The sequence below is a fragment of the Canis lupus genome, chromosome 4, assembly GCF_011100685.1.
Source record: "Canis lupus familiaris isolate Mischka breed German Shepherd chromosome 4, alternate assembly UU_Cfam_GSD_1.0, whole genome shotgun sequence".
NCBI classification, from domain to species: Eukaryota; Metazoa; Chordata; class Mammalia; order Carnivora; family Canidae; genus Canis; species Canis lupus.
The window spans coordinates 10,923,604-10,950,222 of NC_049225.1; the positions used below are offsets into that span (position 1 = coordinate 10,923,604).

The 26,619-nt window shown below is 54.5% G+C and overlaps 1 protein-coding gene and 5 non-coding genes across 6 annotated transcripts; all 6 read left to right on the top strand.

Annotated features, from left to right (window-relative positions):
- The first annotated feature begins 2,309 nt into the window (after positions 1–2,309).
- On the top strand, positions 2,310–9,374 carry LOC119876179 (collagen alpha-1(I) chain-like). The gene is made up of 5 exons (XM_038533768.1): positions 2,310–2,513; positions 3,033–3,902; positions 4,826–5,692; positions 6,583–7,479; positions 8,403–9,374. Exons 1-5 carry the CDS (start codon positions 2,310–2,312, stop codon positions 9,372–9,374), a joined length of 3,810 nt encoding a protein of 1,269 aa, XP_038389696.1.
- Positions 2,654–2,772, top strand: LOC119876242. The gene has a single exon (XR_005358786.1). It is a non-coding gene; the product is annotated as a 5S ribosomal RNA (ribosomal RNA).
- LOC119876243 lies at positions 4,447–4,565 on the top strand. The gene has a single exon (XR_005358787.1). It is a non-coding gene; the product is annotated as a 5S ribosomal RNA (ribosomal RNA).
- On the top strand, positions 6,233–6,351 carry LOC119876244. The gene has a single exon (XR_005358788.1). It is a non-coding gene; the product is annotated as a 5S ribosomal RNA (ribosomal RNA).
- LOC119876245 lies at positions 8,024–8,142 on the top strand. The gene has a single exon (XR_005358789.1). It is a non-coding gene; the product is annotated as a 5S ribosomal RNA (ribosomal RNA).
- Positions 9,375–9,813: 439 nt separating the features above from the next.
- LOC119876246 lies at positions 9,814–9,932 on the top strand. Its single transcript, XR_005358790.1, has one exon. It is a non-coding gene; the product is annotated as a 5S ribosomal RNA (ribosomal RNA).
- The last annotated feature ends 16,687 nt before the right edge of the window (positions 9,933–26,619 follow it).

Below are 26,619 nucleotides of genomic sequence, written 5' to 3' on the forward strand. Positions count from 1 at the left end.
CCTGTCCGTCCCTTTGCCGCCAACACCCCCCTCGCCCAACGCGGCGGCGGCGGCGGCGCGGCGGCGGCGCGGCGGCGGCGGTGCCTCCGGACCACCCTGCCATGGCCCCCGCCCCGCCGGACCACCGCAGGGCGCCCGGGCACCGAGGGCGCCCGCTGCACGGGCAGGACGCCACTACATACCCAACACCTCCTCTTCCTCCCGCCCTTCAACGACGCCCACCCGCATCCTAGCCGGCCGCGCGTCCCAGGGGGCGCGGGGGCCGAGGGGGCCCGAAGCGGCCCAGGGAGGGGACGGGGCGACAGCCGGAACCTCGGGGCTGGGGCGCGGGGGGGCGGTGCGGTCGCTGGGGGGAGACGGGTGGGGGCTGGATCCCTCCTCGCAGGCCTGCGAGGCCTCCGTGGGGGCCGAGGGGGGGTGTGGGGTGGGGGGGGGCCGGGGGCCGGGCCTGCCTCGGCCCTCCTCGCCCCCCCCAGCCCGCCCCACCCTCGCCCCCAGGCCCGCCCCCAGCCCCTAGCAATTCCCTGGCACCGCCCCAGCGACCAAGCCACCCAGCCACCCCAACACCCCCCCCCCACCTTCGCCCGGCCCGCCTGCACCTTCTCTCCGAAGGACATGCCCTCCGTCCCCCGCGGACCACCGTCCCTTCGGCCCTCAGCCCCGGGGTCCACGCTCCGCGTGCCCAGGACACCAACCAGATGGCCACCGCCGGGCCTCAGGCCCCCGTTGGCGCCGGGCTCCGCTCTCCGTGACCCCGCGACAGCCAAGACCACGGCGACGCGGGGCGGCCGGCACCCAGGCCCAAGAGCCGCTCGGGACACAGCAAGACACACCACAGACACTCGCTCGCGCGCCGGGCCAGGGCGCCGCGCACCACGCAGGCACACGGCCCCGGCGGTTCGGCTGATGGGCAGGAATGGAGCGAACGGCATCCCTGACACCGTGGCTGCGGGGCCTGCGGCTGCCAGGGCTCCTGACGCAGCTCCAGGGCCTGCGCCCCTCCGCGTGGTCGCCAACACCCCCCTCGCCCACAACGCGCGGCGGCGGCGGCGGCGGCGGCGGCGGCGGAGGCGGCGGCGGCGGTGCCCTCCGGACCACCCCTGCCATGGCCCCCGCCCCGCCGGGACCACCGCAGGGCGCCCGCGGGGCACCGAGGGCGCCCGCTGCACGGGCAGGACGCCACTACATACACCACACCCTCCTCTTCCTCCCAGCCCTTCAACGACGCCCACCCGCATCCTAGCCGGCCGCGCGTCCCAGGGGGCCGAGGGGGCCGAGGGGGCCCGAAGCGGCCCAGGGAGGGGACGGGGCGACAGCCGGAACCTCGGGGCTGGGGCGCGGGGGGGCGGTGCGGTCGCTGGGGGGAGACGGGTGGGGCTGGATCCCGTCCTCGCAGGCCTGCGAGGCCCTCGTGGGGCCGAGGGGGGGGTGGTTGGGGGTCGGGGGCCGGGGGCCGGGCCTGCCTGCGGGCCCTCCTCGCCCCGCCCCAGGCCCCGCCCCAAGCCTCGCCCCCAGGCCCGCCCCCAGCCCCTAGCAATTCCCTGGCACCGCCCCCAGCGACCAAGCCACCCAGCCACCCGCAACACCCCCCCCACCTTCGGCCCGGGCCCGCCTGCACCTTCTCTCCGAAGGACATGCCCTCCGTCCCCCGCGGACCACCGTCCCTTCGGCCCTCAGCCCCGGGGTCCACGCTCCGCGTGCCCAGGACACCAACCAGATGGCCCGACCGCCGGGGGCCTCAGGCCCCCCGTTGGCGCCGGGCTCCGCGCTCCGTGGACCCCGCGACAGCCAAGACCACGGCGACGCGGGGGCGGCCGGCACCCAGGCCCAAAGAGCCGCTCGGGACACAGCAAGACACACCACAGACACTCGCTCCGCGCCTGGGCCAGGGCGCCGCGCACGCACGCAGGCACACGGCCCCGCGGCGGTTCGGCTGATGGGCAGGAATGGGAGCGGAACGGCATCCCTGACACCGTGGCTGCGGGGCCTGCGGCTGCCAGGGCTCCTGACGCAGCTCCAGGGCCTGCGCCCCTCCGGCGGGGTGGCTGCCTCGCCCCCACAGGCCGTGTGGCCCAGCTCCGAGTGCCTGTGTCCTCCTTCCGTCTGTCTGTGTGTGTGTGTGTCATGGGCACCCGTGTCTGTGTCCCTGCCTGTGCGACGATGGGGTCCGGCGGCGCGGGCGGCCCCGGCTTGGCTTTGAGCCAGGCGGGCTGAAGGACAGGAGAGGCCAGGGGCCGGCCGGCGCCGGCCCCGGCCCGCGGCACACCCCCCCACCCCCCCGCAGCCCCCAGCCCCCAGCGAGCGGCCCGATGTGGGGCGGCGTGCCATCCGGGGAGCCGAGCGGCGGCGACGAGCCCGACAGGCCGGGGACGGGAGCGCGCCCGGGCTCCCGCGACAGACTCGGCTCCGGGGTGCGGGACGCGTCTTGGCCCCCACCCCCCGGCCCGGGCAGGCGCCCTCCGCCACCCCGGGCGCGGCGCGGGAGGCGGTCAGTCCATCAGTCGGGCCGGCAGGCGAGCATGCAGGCAGGCAGGCAGGCAGGCGTTCAGGCGGGCCGCACAGGGCGGGCGGAGGAGGGCTGAGGAGCGGCGGGCGCCTGGCCTGGAGAGAGGCGCAGAGCAGGCTCTTGGGGCGCCCAGCGGCAGCCGCGGACGTCTACGGCCATACCACCCTGAACGCGCCCGATCTCGTCTGATCTCGGAAGCTAAGCAGGGTCGGGCCTGGTTAGTACTTGGATGGGAGACCGCCTGGGAATACCGGGTGCTGTAGGCTTTTTTTTCTTCGGCCTTCCTGTCCGTCCCTTTGCCGCCAACACCCCCCTCGCCCAACGCGGCGGCGGCGGCGGCGGCGGCGGCGGCGGCGGCGGCGGCGGTGCCCTCCGGACCACCCCTGCCATGGCCCCCGCCCCGCCGGGACCACCGCAGGGCGCCGCGGGGCACCGAGGGCGCCCGCTGCACGGGCAGGACGCCACTACATACACCACACACCTCCTCTTCCTCCCAGCCCTTCAACGACGCCCACCCGCATCCTAGCCGGCCGCGCGTCCCAGGGGGCCGAGGGGGCCGAGGGGGCCCGAAGCGGCCCAGGGAGGGGACGGGGCGACAGCCGGAACCTCGGGGCTGGGGCGCGGGGGGGGCGGTGCGGTCGCTGGGGGGGAGACGGGTGGGGGCTGGATCCCGTCCTCGCAGGCCTGCGAGGCCCTCCGTGGGGCCGAGGGGGGGGGTGGTTGGGGGTCGGGGGCCGGGGGCCGGGCCTGCCTGCGGGCCCTCCTCGCCCCGCCCCAGGCCCCGCCCCAAGCCTCGCCCCCAGGCCCGCCCCCAGCCCCTAGCAATTCCCTGGCACCGCCCCCAGCGACCAAGCCACCCAGCCACCCGCAACACCCCCCCCACCTTCGGCCCGGGCCCGCCTGCACCTTCTCTCCGAAGGACATGCCCTCCGTCCCCCGCGGACCACCGTCCCTTCGGCCCTCAGCCCCGGGGTCCACGCTCCGCGTGCCCAGGACACCAACCAGATGGCCCGACCGCCGGGGGCCTCAGGCCCCCCGTTGGCGCCGGGCTCCGCGCTCCGTGACCCCGCGACAGCCAAGACCACGGCGACGCGGGGGCGGCCGGCACCCAGGCCCAAAGAGCCGCTCGGGACACAGCAAGACACACCACAGACACTCGCTCCGCGCCTGGGCCAGGGCGCCGCGCACGCACGCAGGCACACGGCCCCGCGGCGGTTCGGCTGATGGGCAGGAATGGGAGCGGAACGGCATCCCTGACACCGTGGCTGCGGGGCCTGCGGCTGCCAGGGCTCCTGACGCAGCTCCAGGGCCTGCGCCCCTCCGGCGGGGTGGCTGCCTCGCCCCCACAGGCCGTGTGGCCCAGCTCCGAGTGCCTGTGTCCTCCTTCCGTCTGTGTGTGTGTTTGTGTGTCGTGGGCACCTGTGTCTGTGTCCCTGCCTGTGCGACGATGGGGTCCGGCGGCGCGGGCGGCCCCGGCTTGGCTTTGAGCCAGGCGGGCTGAAGGACAGGAGAGGCCAGGGGCCGGCCGGCGCCGGCCCCGGCCCGCGGCACACCCCCCCACCCCCCCGCAGCCCCCAGCCCCCAGCGAGCGGCCCGATGTGGGGCGGCGTGCCATCCGGGGAGCCGAGCGGCGGCGACGAGCCCGACAGGCCGGGGACGGGAGCGCGCCCGGGCTCCCGCGACAGACTCGGCTCCGGGGTGCGGGACGCGTCTTGGCCCCCACCCCCCGGCCCGGGCAGGCGCCCTCCGCCACCCCGGGCGCGGCGCGGGAGGCGGTCAGTCCATCAGTCGGGCCGGCAGGCGAGCATGCAGGCAGGCAGGCAGGCAGGCGTTCAGGCGGGCCGCACAGGGCGGGCGGAGGAGGGCTGAGGAGCGGCGGGCGCCTGGCCTGGAGAGAGGCGCAGAGCAGGCTCTTGGGGCGCCCAGCGGCAGCCGCGGACGTCTACGGCCATACCACCCTGAACGCGCCCGATCTCGTCTGATCTCGGAAGCTAAGCAGGGTCGGGCCTGGTTAGTACTTGGATGGGAGACCGCCTGGGAATACCGGGTGCTGTAGGCTTTTTTTTCTTCGGCCTTCCTGTCCGTCCCTTTGCCGCCAACACCCCCCTCGCCCAACGCGGCGGCGGCGGCGGCGGCGGCGGCGGCGGCGGCGGCGGCGGTGCCCTCCGGACCACCCCTGCCATGGCCCCCGCCCCGCCGGGACCACCGCAGGGCGCCGCGGGGCACCGAGGGCGCCCGCTGCACGGGCAGGACGCCACTACATACACCACACACCTCCTCTTCCTCCCAGCCCTTCAACGACGCCCACCCGCATCCTAGCCGGCCGCGCGTCCCAGGGGGCCGAGGGGGCCGAGGGGGCCCGAAGCGGCCCAGGGAGGGGACGGGGCGACAGCCGGAACCTCGGGGCTGGGGCGCGGGGGGGCGGTGCGGTCGCTGGGGGGAGACGGGTGGGGGCTGGATCCCGTCCTCGCAGGCCTGCGAGGCCCTCCGTGGGGCCGAGGGGGGGGTGGTTGGGGGTCGGGGGCCGGGGGCCGGGCCTGCCTGCGGGCCCTCCTCGCCCCGCCCCAGGCCCCGCCCCAAGCCTCGCCCCCAGGCCCGCCCCCAGCCCCTAGCAATTCCCTGGCACCGCCCCCAGCGACCAAGCCACCCAGCCACCCGCAACACCCCCCCCACCTTCGGCCCGGGCCCGCCTGCACCTTCTCTCCGAAGGACATGCCCTCCGTCCCCCGCGGACCACCGTCCCTTCGGCCCTCAGCCCCGGGGTCCACGCTCCGCGTGCCCAGGACACCAACCAGATGGCCCGACCGCCGGGGGCCTCAGGCCCCCCGTTGGCGCCGGGCTCCGCGCTCCGTGACCCCGCGACAGCCAAGACCACGGCGACGCGGGGGCGGCCGGCACCCAGGCCCAAAGAGCCGCTCGGGACACAGCAAGACACACCACAGACACTCGCTCCGCGCCTGGGCCAGGGCGCCGCGCACGCACGCAGGCACACGGCCCCGCGGCGGTTCGGCTGATGGGCAGGAATGGGAGCGGAACGGCATCCCTGACACCGTGGCTGCGGGGCCTGCGGCTGCCAGGGCTCCTGACGCAGCTCCAGGGCCTGCGCCCCTCCGGCGGGGTGGCTGCCTCGCCCCCACAGGCCGTGTGGCCCAGCTCCGAGTGCCTGTGTCCTCCTTCCGTCTGTCTGTGTGTGTGTGTGTCGTGGGCACCTGTGTCTGTGTCCCTGCCTGTGCGACGATGGGGTCCGGCGGCGCGGGCGGCCCCGGCTTGGCGTCAGGCGGGCTGAAGGACAGGAGAGGCCAGGGGCCGGCCGGCGCCGGCCCCGGCCCGCGGCACACCCCCCCACCCCCCCCGCAGCCCCCAGCCCCCAGCGAGCGGCCCGATGTGGGGCGGCGTGCCATCCGGGGAGCCGAGCGGCGGCGACGAGCCCGACAGGCCGGGGACGGGAGCGCGCCCGGGCTCCCGCGACAGACTCGGCTCCGGGGTGCGGGACGCGTCTTGGCCCCCACCCCCCGGCCCGGGGAGGCGCCCTCCGCCACCCCGGGCGCGGCGCGGGAGGCGGTCAGTCCATCAGTCGGGCCGGCAGGCGAGCATGCAGGCAGGCAGGCAGGCAGGCGTTCAGGCGGGCCGCACAGGGCGGGCGGAGGAGGGCTGAGGAGCGGCGGGCGCCTGGCCTGGAGAGAGGCGCAGAGCAGGCTCTTGGGGCGCCCAGCGGCAGCCGCGGACGTCTACGGCCATACCACCCTGAACGCGCCCGATCTCGTCTGATCTCGGAAGCTAAGCAGGGTCGGGCCTGGTTAGTACTTGGATGGGAGACCGCCTGGGAATACCGGGTGCTGTAGGCTTTTTTTTCTTCGGCCTTCCTGTCCGTCCCTTTGCCGCCAACACCCCCCTCGCCCAACGCGGCGGCGGCGGCGGCGGCGGCGGCGGCGGCGGCGGCGGCGGTGCCCTCCGGACCACCCCTGCCATGGCCCCCGCCCCGCCGGGACCACCGCAGGGCGCCGCGGGGCACCGAGGGCGCCCGCTGCACGGGCAGGACGCCACTACATACACCACACACCTCCTCTTCCTCCCAGCCCTTCAACGACGCCCACCCGCATCCTAGCCGGCCGCGCGTCCCAGGGGGCCGAGGGGGCCGAGGGGGCCCGAAGCGGCCCAGGGAGGGGACGGGGCGACAGCCGGAACCTCGGGGCTGGGGCGCGGGGGGGCGGTGCGGTCGCTGGGGGGAGACGGGTGGGGGCTGGATCCCGTCCTCGCAGGCCTGCGAGGCCCTCCGTGGGGCCGAGGGGGGGGTGGTTGGGGGTCGGGGGCCGGGGGCCGGGCCTGCCTGCGGGCCCTCCTCGCCCCGCCCCAGGCCCCGCCCCAAGCCTCGCCCCCAGGCCCGCCCCCAGCCCCTAGCAATTCCCTGGCACCGCCCCCAGCGACCAAGCCACCCAGCCACCCGCAACACCCCCCCCCACCTTCGGCCCGGGCCCGCCTGCACCTTCTCTCCGAAGGACATGCCCTCCGTCCCCCGCGGACCACCGTCCCTTCGGCCCTCAGCCCCGGGGTCCACGCTCCGCGTGCCCAGGACACCAACCAGATGGCCCGACCGCCGGGGGCCTCAGGCCCCCCGTTGGCGCCGGGCTCCGCGCTCCGTGACCCCGCGACAGCCAAGACCACGGCGACGCGGGGGCGGCCGGCACCCAGGCCCAAAGAGCCGCTCGGGACACAGCAAGACACACCACAGACACTCGCTCCGCGCCTGGGCCAGGGCGCCGCGCACGCACGCAGGCACACGGCCCCGCGGCGGTTCGGCTGATGGGCAGGAATGGGAGCGGAACGGCATCCCTGACACCGTGGCTGCGGGGCCTGCGGCTGCCAGGGCTCCTGACGCAGCTCCAGGGCCTGCGCCCCTCCGGCGGGGTGGCTGCCTCGCCCCCACAGGCCGTGTGGCCCAGCTCCGAGTGCCTGTGTCCTCCTTCCGTCTGTCTGTGTGTGTGTGTGTCATGGGCACCTGTGTCTGTGTCCCTGCCTGTGCGACGATGGGGTCCGGCGGCGCGGGCGGCCCCGGCTTGGCTTTGAGCCAGGCGGGCTGAAGGACAGGAGAGGCCAGGGGCCGGCCGGCGCCGGCCCCGGCCCGCGGCACACCCCCCCACCCCCCCGCAGCCCCCAGCCCCCAGCGAGCGGCCCGATGTGGGGCGGCGTGCCATCCGGGGAGCCGAGCGGCGGCGACGAGCCCGACAGGCCGGGGACGGGAGCGCGCCCGGGCTCCCGCGACAGACTCGGCTCCGGGGTGCGGGACGCGTCTTGGCCCCCACCCCCCGGCCCGGGCAGGCGCCCTCCGCCACCCCGGGCGCGGCGCGGGAGGCGGTCAGTCCATCAGTCGGGCCGGCAGGCGAGCATGCAGGCAGGCAGGCAGGCAGGCGTTCAGGCGGGCCGCACAGGGCGGGCGGAGGAGGGCTGAGGAGCGGCGGGCGCCTGGCCTGGAGAGAGGCGCAGAGCAGGCTCTTGGGGCGCCCAGCGGCAGCCGCGGACGTCTACGGCCATACCACCCTGAACGCGCCCGATCTCGTCTGATCTCGGAAGCTAAGCAGGGTCGGGCCTGGTTAGTACTTGGATGGGAGACCGCCTGGGAATACCGGGTGCTGTAGGCTTTTTTTTCTTCGGCCTTCCTGTCCGTCCCTTTGCCGCCAACACCCCCCTCGCCCAACGCGGCGGCGGCGGCGGCGGCGGCGGCGGCGGCGGCGGCGGCGGTGCCCTCCGGACCACCCCTGCCATGGCCCCCGCCCCGCCGGGACCACCGCAGGGCGCCGCGGGGCACCGAGGGCGCCCGCTGCACGGGCAGGACGCCACTACATACACCACACACCTCCTCTTCCTCCCAGCCCTTCAACGACGCCCACCCGCATCCTAGCCGGCCGCGCGTCCCAGGGGGCCGAGGGGGCCGAGGGGGCCCGAAGCGGCCCAGGGAGGGGACGGGGCGACAGCCGGAACCTCGGGGCTGGGGCGCGGGGGGGCGGTGCGGTCGCTGGGGGGAGACGGGTGGGGGCTGGATCCCGTCCTCGCAGGCCTGCGAGGCCCTCCGTGGGGCCGAGGGGGGGGTGGTTGGGGGTCGGGGGCCGGGGGCCGGGCCTGCCTGCGGGCCCTCCTCGCCCCGCCCCAGGCCCCGCCCCAAGCCTCGCCCCCAGGCCCGCCCCCAGCCCCTAGCAATTCCCTGGCACCGCCCCCAGCGACCAAGCCACCCAGCCACCCGCAACACCCCCCCCACCTTCGGCCCGGGCCCGCCTGCACCTTCTCTCCGAAGGACATGCCCTCCGTCCCCCGCGGACCACCGTCCCTTCGGCCCTCAGCCCCGGGGTCCACGCTCCGCGTGCCCAGGACACCAACCAGATGGCCCGACCGCCGGGGGCCTCAGGCCCCCCGTTGGCGCCGGGCTCCGCGCTCCGTGACCCCGCGACAGCCAAGACCACGGCGACGCGGGGGCGGCCGGCACCCAGGCCCAAAGAGCCGCTCGGGACACAGCAAGACACACCACAGACACTCGCTCCGCGCCTGGGCCAGGGCGCCGCGCACGCACGCAGGCACACGGCCCCGCGGCGGTTCGGCTGATGGGCAGGAATGGGAGCGGAACGGCATCCCTGACACCGTGGCTGCGGGGCCTGCGGCTGCCAGGGCTCCTGACGCAGCTCCAGGGCCTGCGCCCCTCCGGCGGGGTGGCTGCCTCGCCCCCACAGGCCGTGTGGCCCAGCTCCGAATGCCTGTGTCCTCCTTCCGTCTGTCTGTGTGTGTGTGTGTCGTGGGCACCCGTGTCTGTGTCCCTGCCTGTGCGACGATGGGGTCCGGCGGCGCGGGCGGCCCCGGCTTGGCTTTGAGCCAGGCGGGCTGAAGGACAGGAGAGGCCAGGGGCCGGCCGGCGCCGGCCCCGGCCCGCGGCACACCCCCCCACCCCCCCGCAGCCCCCAGCCCCCAGCGAGCGGCCCGATGTGGGGCGGCGTGCCATCCGGGGAGCCGAGCGGCGGCGACGAGCCCGACAGGCCGGGGACGGGAGCGCGCCCGGGCTCCCGCGACAGACTCGGCTCCGGGGTGCGGGACGCGTCTTGGCCCCCACCCCCCGGCCCGGGCAGGCGCCCTCCGCCACCCCGGGCGCGGCGCGGGAGGCGGTCAGTCCATCAGTCGGGCCGGCAGGCGAGCATGCAGGCAGGCAGGCAGGCAGGCGTTCAGGCGGGCCGCACAGGGCGGGCGGAGGAGGGCTGAGGAGCGGCGGGCGCCTGGCCTGGAGAGAGGCGCAGAGCAGGCTCTTGGGGCGCCCAGCGGCAGCCGCGGACGTCTACGGCCATACCACCCTGAACGCGCCCGATCTCGTCTGATCTCGGAAGCTAAGCAGGGTCGGGCCTGGTTAGTACTTGGATGGGAGACCGCCTGGGAATACCGGGTGCTGTAGGCTTTTTTTTCCTGTTGTTTTGCCTTCCTTAACTTCCTTTTTTCCTGTGGCATAGTTGAGGCAGGGAGTCTCATCTTTGGAATAAACGTCATCTGTTTGTTTTACTCTTATTATCTCCATGTCCATATTTTAGGTTTCTAAATGCAATTCTTTGTATTAATCTTTTGGTTTTATGAATTTTGTATGTGAGTTCTCTCCGTGTATTCTTCCAATTTCGGAAAACTTTAGTCGTATTTTGTAAATATCCTGTGCATATCTTTATTAGTTTTTCCTTATATTTCGGATCTTGTCTTTCATGGAAGATCTTCTCTCCCAATCCTCTTGTTATCTCCCTTGAAGTCATGTGATTTAGGCTATCAAATTTTGAGTCGTATAGGTAGATTCACTTCATCTCACTGCAATATTAGATGATATACCTTTGGTATCTCACTCGATTTTCTCTATCAGGGAATGCAAGTTCTTACTTATATTCCTTGGAGCACAGGACTAAATCTCCTTGACTTCAGTGCAAAAGTGTTTTGATCTCTGCCCGCAGGTTTGATATTTCTCTTTCAAGGCTCTGAGATCTCAGTCCAAATTATTTCATGTTGGTCATCAATCCCCCTTGTCTCTTAAAAGCCTGGAAGACCTCAGTACATATTTTCCCCTGATCTCTGCCTTCATCTGGTGAAATCTCCTTTCTGATGCTTTAAGGTATCTGATTCCAAACCTTGTAATATTTGGCCAGCATTTCATGAGATCTAGTCCTCCAAGCCTCATGAGATCCCAGTTTAAATTTGGCTTGATCATGCCTTCTGGGTGACTCATTTGTTGAGCATTTAACTTTGGCTTCATTCATTTTTGGGGGGTCCTATAATGGAGGCTTGCATAGACTTCCTGCAGGGAACTTGCTTCTCACTCTGCCTATGTTTCTGACTCTCTCATGAGTAAATAAATAAAAACTTTAAAATTAAAAATATATATATATATATATCACAAATCTCTACCCTCAAATTGTGAGGTCTCATCCACCAAGCCTCAGGAAATCTCAGACCAAATCATGCAGACACCATTAAATCTCATGTGACTTCTGTGCAACTCTCACATGCATTTTCCTTGATCACCTCTGACAAGTATTGGGTGATCAAAATCTCACATGATTGTGCCCATCATTTCTTGTGTTCTCTGTCTAAATTTCACAGAATCTCATCTCATGTCTTGTGAGATATCTTCTGTGAAGCCTCATGATTTCTCAGGCCAAATTGCATGTGATCTTGTCCAGGCATTTGTGAAATTTCTTCCACCAAGTACTGTGAGTTCTCAGTCCAAATCTCAGTAGGTCACTGCAAAATATCATAAGACTTCAGTGTAAATCTTGTGAGGTCTTGGCTCACAGTTTTAGTGACCTCCTCTGCCAAGCCTCAGGAAGTTTCAGTTCAAGTCTCATGTGATCTTAGCTAGGCATCTCATGAAATCTGCGGGAAGCTTCATAAAATATCATGTGATCATGATATGTCATGTGATCTCCTCCCACATCTTGTGATCTCTCCTCTGCCAAACATTGGGAGATTTCAGTCCAAATCTCTCATGATCTTAGCCTTCAAATCATGAGATCTCCTCCTCCAAACCTGACGAGACCTCATTAAAATTTCGCATGATTTTGCTTCCTCTCTTGTGAGGTGTCAGTCCAAATCTTTGTTGATCTCGGCCTGCAGTGCTGGTGCAGATCTCCTCTGCCAATCCCTGAAAGATCTCACTCCAAATCTCACATAATCTGGTCTTCTATCTTGCAAGAACTCCTCTGCTAAGTATTGAGAGGTCTCCAGCCAAACCTCCCATAGTTTCAGCTAGCAATTGGTGAGATGTCCTCTGCCAAGCCTCACTATATCTCAGGGCTAATCTCATGTGATCTCGGCTGGCAATTCTGCAGAGTATCCTCTGAAAAGCCTCTCAAGATCTCATTCCATATCTCTTATGATCCCGGGCCGCATATTGTAAGATTTCCTCTTTCAAGCCTGACGTGGTATCAGGACAAATATGCGAGATCTCAGCCAGCATGTTGCATGATCTCTTCTACCTACCCTAGCAAGATCTCAGTGCAAGTCTCATGTGATCTTGTTCTGGCAATGGTGATATTTCCTCCATCAAACGTCGAGATGTCTCAGTCCATATCTCAAGAAGTCACCGCCAATTCTCTCATGACTTCAGCACAAATCTCTTGAGGTCTCACCAGGATGGTCCAAGATCTCCTCCACTAAGATCATGAGATCTTGGCCTGCAATTCCAGTGGCCTACTCTGAAAAAGTCTTTATATCTCTGTCCAAATCTCATGTGATAACATCTCTCATTTGGTGAGATCTCTCTCAAATCTTGCAGGATCTTGGCAGGCATTTTGCAAGATCTCATTACACATCTCCTGAAATCTCCTCCCACTGTACTTGTGAGATCACAGTACAAATCTTGGGTGATATCTTACCTCGTGAGCTCTGCTCCCTCAAGCTCCCCTCCCCCCCCCGTTTCAGTCCAAATCTCATGAGATCTCCGCCCACATCTCCAGAGATCTACTCCTTAAAGCCTCACGAGGTTTCTGTCCAAATCTCACGTGATCTTCACCCGAATTTGGGAAATCTTGGTCCATGTTTCTGGAGATCTCTTCCCTAAGCCTCATGATATCAGTCTTTTTTTTTTTTAATATTTTATTTATTCATTCATGAGAGGCACAGAGAGAGAGAAAGCGAGAGGCAGAGACACAGGCAGAGGGAGAAGCTGACTCCATACAGGGAGCCCAACGTGGGACTTGATTCCAGGTCTCCAGGATCAGGCCCTGGGCAGAAGGCGGTGCTAAACCACTGGGCCACCGGGGCTGCCCATGAAATAAATCACAGTCTAAATATTGCATAATCTTGGCCCATGTCTCACAAGTGTCATGAGGTATTAGTCCAAATTTCACGTGATCTCAGCCACATTTTGCAACATCTTTTCCACCAAGCCTCGAGAGATCACAGTACAAATATAGATAGAGATATCTCTACCTATTTTTGTGAGATCTCAGCCCACATTGTGTGAAATCTCCTTCACCAAGTTTTGGGAGATCTCAGATCATATCTCATCAGATCTCCTTCACCAAGTATCACGAGTTCTCAATCCAATTCTTGCATGATTTCACCCCACATCGTGCGAGTTCTCCTCTACCAAGTCTCATGAGGTCGCTGTCCAATTATCGTGTGATTTTGGCCCATGCCTCTTGAGATATCCTCTATCAAGTCTTTTGAGGTCTCTACCATATCTTGATCTCGTCCACCTCTTACCTAGAGATCTCAGCGCACATCTCACGATATCTTCTCCACCAAGTTTCGTTGGATCCTAGTTCAAATCTTGTGATATCTCCTTCACCAAGTGTGGTGAGACTTCAACTGCCATCTGTAATTTTTAGAGCAGAGATCCTTTATCTCTTTGGTTAGGTTTATTCCTAGGTACCTTGTGGGTTTTTTTTGTGCAAATGTAAATGGCATATATTCCTTAATTTATTTTCTTATGTCGCATTGTTCGTGTAAAGAAATGCTACTAATTTCTGTCCATTGATTTTATATCCTGCCACATTGCTGACTTGCTGTGTAAGTTACAGCTATTTTGGGGTGGAGTCTTTTGGGTTTTCATGGCATCTGCAAAGAGTGAGAGTTTGACATCTTCGTTAATTTGAATGCCTTTTATGTCTTTTTGTTGTCTGATTGCTGAGGCTAGGACTCTTAGTACTATGTTGGACAACAGTTGTAAGCGTGAGCATCTGTCATATTCCTGACCTTAGGGAAAAACTCGTTTTTCCCCATTGAGAATGATAGTCACTGTGGGCTTTTTGTATATTGCTTTCATGATACCAAGATATGTTCCTTCCATTCCTACACTATGGAACATTTTAGTCAAGAAAGGATGAGGTATTTTATCAAACTCTTTTTTTTTGCAATAATTGAGAGAATTATTTAGTTCTTGTCCTTTTTTTTGATAATGTAATATATCACATTGATTGATTTGTTGATGTTGAACCACCTTTGCAGCCCAGGAATAAATCCTACTTGGTCATGGTGAATAATCCTTCTAATGTACTTTTGGATACTATTGACTAGTATTTTGGTCAGAATTTTTCATCCATGCTCATCAGGGATATTGGTTTGTAATTCTCTTTTTTGGTAGGGTCTTTGGTTTTAGGATCAAGGTAATGCTGGTCTCATAGAATGAGTTTGGAAGTTTTCCTTCCATTTCTATTTTTGAAGCAGCTACATGAGAATAGGTATTAGTTCTTTAAATGTTTGGTAGAATTCCCCTGGGAAGCCATCCAGCCTTGGCCTCTTGTTTGTTGTTGGGAGATTTTTTTTTTTTATGACTGCTTTAATTCTTGCTGGCTATGGGTGTGTTCAGGTTTTCTCTCTCTTTTTTAAGATTTTATTTATTTATTCATGAGAGAGAGAGACAGAGACAGAGACACAGGCAGAGGGAGAAGCAGGCCCCATGCAGGGAGCCTGATGTGGGACTCAATCTCAGGCCTCCAGGATCACACCCTGAGTTGAAGACAGATGCTCAACCACTGAGCCACCCAGGGGTCCCAGGTTTTCTCTTTATTCCTGTTTCAGATTTGGTAGTTTATAAGTTTCCAGGAATGCATCCATTTCTTCCAGATTGCCTAACTTGTTGGCATATATTAGCTGATCAAAAAATGATGTTTTTTATTTCCTTGGTGTTTGTTGTGATCTCTTTTTCATTCTTGATTATATTAACTTGGATCCTTTCTCTTTTCTTGTTGATAAGACTGGTTAAGGGCTTGCTGACCTTATAAATTCTTTCAAAGAACCAGCTCCTAGCTTCATTGATATGTTCAATTGTGGGTTTTTTTTTTTTTTTTTTTTTGGTTCCTCTTTCATTGATTTCTGCTCTGTTCTGTATTATTTCCCATTTCCTGTTTGGTTTATGCTTTATTTGCTGTTCTCTCTCCAGCTTCTTTTGATGTATGGTTAGCTTGTGTATTTGAGACTTTTCTTGTGTCTTGAGAAAGGCTTGTATTGCTATGTACTTCCCTCTTAGGACTGCCTTTGCTGCATACCAAAGGTTTTGAACAGTTGTGTTTTCATTTTCATTTGTTTCTATGATTTTAAAAAAATTCTTCTTTAATTCCCTGGTTGATGCTTTCATTATTTAATAGGATGCTCTTTACCCTCCAAATATTTTAGTTCCTTTCCCATTTCCTCTTGTGATTGAGTTCAAGTATCAAAGCACTGTGGTACACAAATAATAATCTGTGGTCGTCTTCCCCTTAACCCCAGTCCCCCCCCCCCCAAAAAAAAAAGATAAAGATAAGCCACCTCTTAACATAGCCAGAACTCACATAATCTTGGGGCAAATCATGCCAGTTCTCAGGTTACCTATCAGGAAAACCTCAGACCAAATCTCAGGAGATCCCTGGACAAATCTTGAGAGATCAAAGGCCATTGTGGAACTCAGCCAAAATCTCCTGAGAGGTCGGGCCTAATCTCACAAGATCTATGGCCAAATCTTGGGAGAACCGATGAGAAATCTTATGGAAACTTGGCAGGACTGGGAACTCCCTAGCCTTGACTCCTGTGCAACTAATAGCTAATGTTGGAACATTCTTGGTTTGGGGAACCTTGGGAGCACCTGGCATTATACAACTGCCCATAGATGTCATTCTGATGTTAAAATTCGATACGGAGCACTGAAGTAGGGATGAATGGCCTCCAGATCTCTTACAGTGATTAAGTTGGAGGTGATAGAAAAAGGAGTCCAGTAGGCACAGGGAGAGGCAAATGAGCATAGGAGCTGACTCATTTGAACACACAGGAAGACTCCCCAGGTGCTTTCCTAGGATTTCCACATTTCAGGACAATATGAGACTCACCAGCTGCAGAAATGAGCCACCTCTTCTATTTGCCAGATCTCAGTTGATCTTCGGGGAATTTCATGCAATCTCAGTCCAAATCTCATGAGATCTCATTTAAAATCTTGTGAGAGTATGGGCCTCACTGGGGAGATCAAGAGCCCAAACTCATGACGTCTCTGGTCAAAGTTCCTGGGCCTTCAGCAGGCTCTGACACTCCCTAGCAGAGCCTACTTGGACTGCTTAAGTGGATAGGGATGGCATATGCCAGGATTGGGCACAACTGCCAATATTTGCAGTTTTACAAATGCACAAAGGCATGAACTGCTGGAAGACATGAAGTGCTTTGCACCTAAACCCTGGAGTTTCAACATCCTGAGTTCTGTGGTGATAACAAGGTAGCACTGAACTTAGGACGAATGAACTCTGTGACCACTTATTCACATTAAAATGTTGGCAATAGAAACAAGAGGGCAGGAGGTGAAGGCAAAAGGTGAGCTAGACATCTGGGCACACAGGCAGGCTCCCAGGAGGACTGGCCTTTTCCATGTTTTCAAGACTTAGAGGCTATCTCCATCTTTCTTGCCATCCCCCCCAAAAGATAATCCATCTCTTTCCTTTGCCAGATCTATGTCATCTTGTAGCAAATCATGGGAATTTTCAGGCTACATCTCAGGAATCATCGGACCAAATCTTATGATCTCTAGACAAATCTTTTGAGATCAAAGGCCACTACTTGGATCTAAGCCAAAATTTCCTGAGACATCTGTCCAAATCTCAGAAGATCTATGGCCAAATATCACAATACCTGGAGCTAATCTCATGGGAACTTGGCAAGGGTGGGAACAACCTAGGCAGGACCTGTGCTGGATAATAGGTAGCACTGAGACATGCAAGTTTTGCTGATTCCTGGAAACATCTGGCATTCCACAAATACCCTCAGATGCCATTGTGATATGTGGTTCAAAACAGGACACCAAAATAGGAATGAATGGCCTCCAAGTCCCTTATCGACATGACCTTAGAGGTAATAGACACAGGAGGGCATTAGGTGCAGGAAGAGGCAAGGAGCCAGGAACTTAGCTCATCTGAACACATAGAAAGGCTCCTTGGGTACTTTTCAAGGCTTCTGACATTACAGGAAGGCCTGTTTTAGATTCACCTGCAGAAACAAGTCACCTCTTCCCTTTGCCAGATCTCACATGATCTTGGAACATGTTTTGGATGATCTTAGTTCAAATCTCATGAGATTTCATCAAAATCTCCCAATATTGGAACCAGCCATCAAGATCTAGGGCCAAATCTCATGAGACCTTTCTTTAGCCAAAGCTTCCAGTCCCTTGAGGGACTTGGCACTCCCTAGCAGAGCCTGCTTTGTGCTGCATGACTAGGTAGGGATGGCACATGCCCCGATTGAGCACAACTGCTAATATTTGCAGTTTCACAAATGCTCCTAGATAGGAACTGCAGGAAGACACATGGTGTCTCACACTCAAATCCCTGGTGTTTCAGCATCCTGGGTGAAGTAGGGGTAACAAGGTAGTAGCAATTTCAGGATAAATGGGCCCTGTGGCCTCTTAGACACACTAAACTGGATGTGATAGAAACAGGAGGGCAGATGGAGAAGGAAGAAACAATATGCCCTGGAGCTGGATATCTGAGCACATAGGCAGACTCCCTGGAGGCTTTCCTAGTCTTTCAACAGGTTAAGGCTCTCTGTGTTTGTCTCACCTCACTCTAGTAAAAAAAGATAAGCCACCTCTTTCCTTAGCAAGGTCTCCTATAATATTTGGACAAATCTCAAAAACTCTCAGGCTACCCCTCAGGAATCCTAGGACCAAATCTCACAAGATCTCTGGACAAATCTTGAGAGATCAAAGCTTACTCCTTGGAACTTGGCCAAAATCTCTCGAGTGGTCAAACCTAGTCTTGAGAGATATATGGATAAATTTCATGAGACATGGAGAGAAATCTCATAGGAATTTGGCAGGAGTGGGATCTTCTTAGCCATTTTGATTTGGGGTCAAAATGAAATAGGGATGAATGGTCTCCAGATACCTTACTGGCATTGTTATAGGTGAGAGACACAGGAGGGCATAAGGTGCAGGAAGAGGCAAGGAGTCTGGGAGCTGGCTTATATGAACACAAGAAGTCTCCCTGGGTGCTTTCCCAGGCTTTCCACATTTCAGTACAGTCTGTTTGAAACTTACCATATGCAGAATCTAGCAATGTCTTCCCTTTGCGGGACCACACTTGATCTTCAGGCAAGTCTTGAGTGATCTCAGTCCAAATCTTGTGAGACTTCATCAAAATCTCAAAAGATCATGGTCTTATGGTCAGTGAGATCTAGGTCCAAAATTCATGAGATCTCTGGACAATGCTCCTGGGCACTTGGTAGGACCTGGCACTCCCTAGGAAAGACTGCTTTGTAACTACTTAAGTACGTAGGTATGGCATATTCCAAGATTGGGAACAACTGGAAATATTTGCAGTTTCACAAATTCTACCAGACACGTCCTGCACCAATACATAAGGTGTTTCATCCTATACCCCTAGTGATTCAGCATCCTGGGTGAAGGGGGAAGGGAACATCGCACTAATTCCAGATGAACGGGCCCTGCAGCCTCTTATTCACACTAAATTGGAAGTGGTAGAAACAGAAGGACTAGAGGAAAAGGAAGAAGCAATGTGCCCTGGAGATGGATATCTGAGCACATAAGCAGACTCCCTGGAGGCTTTCTCAGTTTTTTAACACTTGAATTCTGTCTGTGCAAGTCACCACCACCACCACCACCCCCCTCCCAGAAAAAAAGATAAGTTACTTCTTTCTTTAGCCAGATCTCATGTAATTACACTCAAATCTCCTGAGAGGTCAGGCCTAATCTTACAAAATCTATGGCAAAACCTCATGAGGCCTGGGGAGACATCTCACAGGAACTCAGCATGATTTGGAACCCCTAATACCAATTCTTGTACAGTCTTATAGGTAGCACAGGGACATTTCTGGTTTGGGAAACTCTGGGAATACCCGGCATTTCACAAAAGCCCACAGATGCCATTCTGATTTGGGGGTCAAAACGGAGCACTAAAATAGAGATGAATGACCTCCAGGTTTCTTAGAGGCATTATGTTAGATAGACACAAGAGGGCAGTAGGTGCAGGAAGAGGCAATGACCCTGGGATCTGGCTCATCTGAACACAAAGAAATGCTCCCTGGATGCTTGCCCAGGCTTTCAACAATTCATGACAGGTTGGGACTTGACACTTGCAGAAAAAAGCCACCTCTTCCCTTTGGGGTATCAGGAAAGTTTGGGGTGATTCTCTCTAGTTCTACAGCTCATGACATCTTAACCCAAATCTCATAAGACCTTGGGGCAACTCTCATGAGATGTATGGCCAAATATGAAGTCTCAGGACAACAAGCCCAGGAGCTACCCATGTGAATACACAGGCAGGCTCTATGGGGGCCTTTTGAGGCTTTCAACATGTTAAGGCTGTTTGTGTCTCCACCTGATAAGCAACCTCTGGCTTAGCCTGATCTCATGTAATCTTGGAAAAAATCTCATGAATTCATGAAGTTGTGTTTTCAAATGTATGTGTGGAAGTATAAGGAAAATGCCATAAACCTGACTCATTCAACTAACACTGTGTAGAAAGCATCTTTCAACAAACATCTTTCATTAAGACAGAAGTGTTTTCAAAGCCTAAGGAAATTGTGGCTTAAGCCTTAGGCTGTGGAAGCTTAAGGAAATTGAAATATACATAACAAAACAACACTGCGTAAATACAAATCAAAACCGCAATGAGATACCACCTCACACCAGTGAGAATGGGGAAAATTAACAAGGCAGGAAACAACAAATGTTGGAGAGGATGTGGAGAAAGGGGAACCCTCTTGCACTGTTGGTGGGAATGTGAACTGATGTAGCCACTCTGGAAAACTGTGCGGAGGTTCCTCAAAGAGTTAAAAATAGACCTGCCCTACGACCCAGCAATTGCACTGCTGGGGATTTACCCCAAAGATTCAGATGCAATGAAACGCCAGGACACCTGCACCCCGATGTCTATAGCAGCAATGTCCACAATAGCCAAACTGTGGAAGGAGCCTCGGTGTCCATCGAAAGATGAATGGATAAAGAAGATGTGGTCTATGTATACAATGGAATATTACTCAGCCATTAGAAACGACAAATACCCACCATTTGCTTCAACGTGGATGGAACTGGAGGGTATTATGCTGAGTGAAGTAAGTCAATCGGAGAAGGACAAACATTATATGGTCTCATTCATTTGGGGAATATAAAAAATAGTGAAAGGGAATAAAGGGGAAAGGAGAAAAAATGAGTGGGAAATATCAGAAAGGGAGACAGAACATGAGAGACTCCTAACTCTGGGAAACGAACAAGGGGTGGTGGAAAGGGAGGTGGGTGGGGGTGACTGAGTGATGGGCACTGAGGGAGGCACTTGATGGGATGAGCACTGGGTGTTATTCTATATGTTGGCAAATTGAACTCCAATAAAAAAATTAAAAAACAAACTAAAAAACAACACTGCGTAAAAAGCATCTTTCAACTAACACCTTCTTTCAAGCAGATAGAAGCATTTTCAAATATGTATGTGCAACCATAAGAAAAGTTCCATATACTTAATTCATTGAAACAACATTGTGTAGAACACATCTTTCAAATCACTTCTTCCTTCATCAAGACTGAAGTCTTTTCAATGTATGTGTGGAAGCATATAGAAAGTGATATATACTAAACTCATTGAAACAATACCATTTAGAAAGCATCTTTCAACTAACATGTATCATGAAGATAGGAATGTTTTCAAATGTATCTGTGGAAGCCTAAGAAAAATGCAAAATACTGGAAATCAATGAGACAACATTGTGTAGAAAGCATCTTTCAAATGATATCTTCTTTGGTGAAGATAGTAGTATTTTCGAATATATGTGTTGAAGGACATGGAAAGTGCAATATACTTAACTCAATGAAACAGTACAGGTAGAAAGCATCTTTCAACTAACGTTTTCCTTCGTGAATATAGAAGAGTTTTCAAATGTATCTGTGGAAACATAAGGAATGTGCCATTATTTATCTCATTAAAACAACACTGTAGAAAAGCATCTTACAACTAACATCTATCATGAAGATAGTAGCCTTAGTAAATGTATGTGTGGTAGCATAAGGAACGTGCCATATATGTAACTCATTGAAATAACACTATAGAAAGCATCTTTCAAATAACATCTTTGTGCATAGAGATTTGAGCCTATTGTGGCTCACATCAAAAATTAAGAGGTTTTCTGCCCTCTGTGGGCCACTGTGACCCTGTTGCTGAGCTCTGCTCTCCCCCACCCCTCAACTAGCCTTTTGTCTTTGGAGAGGCTAAATACTCTCTTCCACATGCCCTCCTAGGAGGGGAGCAATCCCTCTTGAAGGACCCAAGGGATCTCCTTGCCCTGGCTTGTTGTGTGATCACAACCTGCTCTGCTCTTTCCAACCTTCTCCTGCTTCTGACTTTGTTCCACTAACCAGGAACTCCTTTTTGGCTACATGGCTTCCCAATCTCCCAATTCAGGACTCTGAACCTCCTCTCTGCCAGATTCTCTCCCTCCAGGTTTGGAGATTTTTTCCTTACTCCTCCAATCTGCTTCCTAAGAGTTCAAAATAGTTGAATGTTGATCTAGTTGTATTCAAAGGACAAGGGAAGTTCCAGGTCCCCCTACTGCACAGCCACCTTGAAAACCTACCTCAAAAACACTTATATCTTAATGAAAGGAGTTATTATTTTAGGGAAACTTTAAACACAATGTAGTTTCAAGCAGTTAAGCACATGCCTTTCCACTAGTATTTATATACATAAGTTTAAAAACACATCTTAGTAAAGAAGAGATGTTACTTGAAAGACAATTTAAGCATGTAGTTCCAAGTAGATAAGCATATGCTTTTCCTAATGCTTATATACTTTATCTATCTATCTATCTATCTATCTATCTATCTATCTATCTATTTATCATCTATCTATATCTTCATGAAAGGAAGATGTTACCTGCAAGTGGTTTAAGCTCAGTGTTGTTTCAAGGAGTTGAACAAATGGCTTTTAATAATCTTATTCATATAAGTTAAAAACACATATTCTGAGGAAAGGAAGATTTTTACTTAGAGTATGGTAAAAAAAAACCAACAACCATGTGGTTTCAAGAATATAAGCACAATGCCACTTCCTTGTGTTAACAATACAGGTGTCAAAAACACTTCTTAACATTATGAAACTCTGATGTTACTTTAAGATGTCTTAAGAATTATAGCTTCAAGGAATTAAGTACAAGGCTTATTTCTAGTGCTTATACACATGAGTTTATGAACATATATGTAAAATAGGAAGTTGTTACTTAAACTATGATTTAAGAACAGAGTAGTTTCAAAGGAGTTAAGCACATTTTCCACTAATGTGTTTTCACATAAGGATCAAATGAAAAGAAGATGTTAATTGAGGGACACTTTAAGCAGAGTATGGTTTCAAGAATATAAACACATGTATTTTTCCTAGTTTATTTATACATATGATATCACTTATCACATTTTAACAATCATATCTTAATGAAGGGAATACGTTGCTTGACACATGGTTTAAGCACAGGGCAGTTTCAATTAGATGCTAAGGCTAGGATTTCCAGGACTCTATTAAGTAACATGTCAAAGAATGAAACTGGACACACTCTTACACCATACATAAAAATAAATTCAAAAGGGATGAAAGACCTAAATGTGAGACAGCACAACACCAAAATCCTTGTGTTGGGAAAATTAGACAGCCACATGCAGAATGAAACTAACACTTTTTTTTTTTTTTTTTTTTACAGCTTACTCAAAAACAAACTCGAAATGGATGAAAGATCTAAATGGGAGCTAAGAAAAAAAAATAAAAAAAAAATAAATGGGAGCTAAGAATCCATCAAAATCCTAGAGGAGAACACAGGCAGTAAGTTCTCTGACGTTGGCTCCAGCAACTTACTCCAATACACATATATAAGACAAGGGAAACAAAAGCAGAAATGAACTACTGGGGCTTGATCGGGGTAAAAAGCTTTGATACAGTAAAAGAATCAGTCAACAAAACCAAAAGGTAGCCCAAGGAATGGGAGAAGATATTTGCAAATGACTATATAAAGGACTAGTATCCAAAACCTATAAAGAAATGATCAAACTCAACAGCACAAAACTAAAAACTCCAGTCAAGAAATAGGCAAAAGACATGAAAAGACATTTCTCCAAATACAAAAATGGTTAACAGGCATATGAAAAAAGGCTCACCATCACTAAATTTAAGGGAAACCCATATCAAAACCACAATGAAATACCATCTCATACTGGTCAAAATGGCTAAAATGAACAACTCAGGAAACAACAGATGTTGGCAAAGATGCGGAGGAAAGGGAACTCCCTTACACTGTTCATGGAAATGTAAACTGGTACAGCCACTCTGGACAACAGTATGGAGGTTCCTCAAGGGTATAAAAAAGGAATGACCAAATGATTTAGGGATCGCACTACTAGGTATTTGTCCAAAGGAAATACACATAGTCATTCAAAGGGGGCACATGCACCCTGAGGCTTATATAAGTAATATTCACAATAGCTAAACTATGGAAAGAGCCCATATGTCCACATCGACAGGTAAATGTATAAAGAAGATGTATATATGTGGCTACCTTGGGTCAATGCATTGATGGGTGGTCAGGGTGCCTCCCTCCCCCTGGGTAATTGAGATGTCTCTATTCTGGAGAACTTAGTTTGGAAAAAGAGCAAAGGAATGGAAATAGACACGGAGGGAATGAAGGACTTTCTTAGAGATGAGAATGAAATAATGTTGAGAATTAAAAGTATCTAGCAAAATCTCTTAGCAAGCTGGCAGTCTCAGAAATAAGAAACATCTGTTGGCTTGGGCAATGGGGAACATCCATTGGCTACACATGGGGGGCAGTTAAGCAATGGACCTTCATTCTTCCTTCACAAAGAGAGGGCGAGCTTCTGGTTTTGAATATTTCTTCTGCCTTTCCACCAGTGGGGGGGAAAAATGATTTAAGGCTAAAAGATTGGTTCTTTCAACTGATGATGTATTTGGCAATGGTCATTGGAGCAGTATTCCTTGAAAAAGCTCTTTTTTAAAAAAAAAAAAAAAAAGCTCTTTCTACACTGAATAGGTTCTGGAGCATATTGCACTGTCTGCTCTTCAGAATGAAGGCATCTCTCCCAGCCAGGAGAGGGAGACAACCTGGCTACTAATCACAGCATGAGAAGAAGCAGGACAAGAACAAATCACTCAGAGGCAGAAGGGGAAGCTTTCCTTTTGGCTATCAGACACTTTTTGCTCTTTCATAGTATAGGACCAGAGTGGGAACTTGCCACCAACACTGGGCACTGGTTGTGTGATGACAATCATGTTATTCCTGTATGTGAACAAATCTAGCTAGAAAAACAGCAAGAGGATGGGAATGGCTTCAAGGAAAACCAAAGTTCTCCATTTCAAAAGGAAATGAAAGTTATCTGGGAGTAAGATGTCTAACTTCATCTCCCTTTGCCCCAGAAAAAGGCAAGCTCCTTCCCAAAACCTCTGGCCTATGCGCAATCTTTTGAGCTCCTTCAAATACCCAGGCCCTCCTGATGTCAACCTTATCCTGAAGCCAAATTACAAAGGGACTTGTAGCACAACCTATCTCACAGTCAGAGGGCTCTGTCAGTTTCCCCAGTTTAAGTCAGAAAATATTGTGCTAGGAACACTGGCACTTAATGGCCTCCAGGAAGAACCTAGTTTGAAAAAATAGAACAGGGATGAATATTTATGCATGGAAGCAAGGTTCTCTATTGGCTACAAGGAGGTGAAAAATCTCGCTGTTTTAGGAATAAGAAACTCCAGTGGACTTGGCCAAAGGGAAACTTCCATAGGCTACACCTGGGGAATGAGTAAACGCGATGCCTGCATTCTTTTCTTTTCTCTCTCTTTCTTTCTTTCTTTCTTTCTTTCTTTCTTTCTTCTTTCTTTCTTTCTTTCTTTCTTTCTTTCTTTCTTTCTTCTTTCTTTCTTTCTCTCTCTCTCTCTCTCTCTCTCTCTCTCTTTCTTTCTTTCTTTCTTTTCTTTCAGACAGAGAGAACTAGAGAGAGCATACACTTGATGGGGGAGGGGCAGAGGGAGTGAGAGAGAATCTTAAGCAGGCTCCAGGTCCAGCACAGAGCCCTATGTGTGGCTGGATCCCACAACCCTGAGACCATGAGCCTGAAAGTGAGACCTGAGCCAAAATCGAGAGTCAGATGCTTCATCAACTGAGCCACACAGGTTCCTCAATATGCCTTCATTCTTTCCTCACAAAGAGAGGGAAAGCTTCTTACATTGGGAGTTTTCCTGCACTTCCATCAGTGGATAGAGACATCAGTGATTCAGAGGTACTGGGCTGGATCTCCCAGCAGATGATCAAATGTTTGGAATTGGTACACAGAACATTATATTTCTGCATGGAACAGGTTCTGGAGCATAGAAGGCATGCACGGTCCATCTGTTCTTCTGAATGAAGGCATCTAAATCACCCAGGAGAATGAAGCAAGCTAGATACTCATCTCTGTGCTTCCTCAGCTGGCCAAGAATCAAGTGTTCAAGTTTGTCCTTGACAGAAGGACAAACTTTTCTTTCAAATATTAGTCACAGATTGTTCTACCTTAGCACAGGTCCAGAGGGGGATTCACCACAAGACCCTGGGTGCAATGTGAGTTCAAACATGGTGGCTCATGAAGACCACCCAAGACCTTGTTTGAAAAACAGTGAGAACTGGGGAATCACTACAAGGAGGGCCAAAGTTCTACAGGTCAAGTGAGAATGGGATAAATCTTACAATATCTCCCTTTGTTTCCACTTGTGGAAAAAGGAGGCCAGCTCCTCCCCAAACCTCTGCCTGAGCCTACACACAAACATTCTCTGCTGGGCACCTTCAAATTCCCTATTCCTCCTGTTGTCAATGTGACCATAGGAATGTTGACCTAACCTATCCCATAGTGATAAGTATTCAGCCACATACTTCAGTTTAAAGTATAAGATATAGTTCTGAGGCACTAGCTTTGAATGATCCCTGGGGAAAACCTCTTATGAACAAAAGAACAAAGGAATGGAAATAGATACACAGAGGGCCAAAGTTCTTCATTAGGGATGAAAATAGGATAATGTTGATCATGAAGTGACTAGCACAATCTCCTAATGTTGTCAGTTTCAGGAATAAGAATCACCCATAGGGGATCCCTGGGTGGTGCAGCAGTTCAGCGCCTGCCTTTGGCCCAGGGTGCAATTCTGGAGACCCGGGATCGAATCCCACATCGGGCTCCCGGTGCATGGAGCCTGCTTCTCCCTCTGCCTCTCTCTCTCTCTCTCTCTGTGTGACTATCATAAATAGAAATTAAAAAAAAAAAAAAAGAGAATCACCCATAGGCTTGGGTTAAGAGAAACTTCCATCTGCCACCCCAGGAAAGCTTTAGCCAGAGGCTTATATTCTTCCTCCAGAAAGGTAAGGAATGCTTTGATGGTGGCTCTTATTCCTGCTTTTCCGTAAGTGCTTAAATGTAGCAGTGATTCAGGGGTTCTCCCACCTGAAGATCAAGTATTTGGAACTGTTTCTTGGTAAAGTATTCCTTTTTTTTTTAGATTTTATTTATTTATTCATGAGATACAGAGAGAGAGAGAGAGAGAGAGAGAGAGAGAGAGAAGCAGGCTCCATGCAGGGAGCCTGATGTGGTACTCGATCCTGGGTCTGCAGGGATCAGGCCCTGGACTGAAGGTGGC

Excerpts from the sequence above, each read along its gene's own strand:
- LOC119876179 (XM_038533768.1), top strand. The coding sequence starts at position 2,310 with ATGTGGGGCGGCGTGCCATCCGGGGAGCCGAGCGGCGGCGACGAGCCC. Across the intron at positions 3,903-4,825 it reads TGTCCTCCTTCCGTCTGTGT|CCGGCCGCGCGTCCCAGGGG; the intron begins GTGTGTTTGTGT and ends CCCGCATCCTAG. Across the intron at positions 7,480-8,402 it reads TGTCCTCCTTCCGTCTGTCT|CCGGCCGCGCGTCCCAGGGG; the intron begins GTGTGTGTGTGT and ends CCCGCATCCTAG.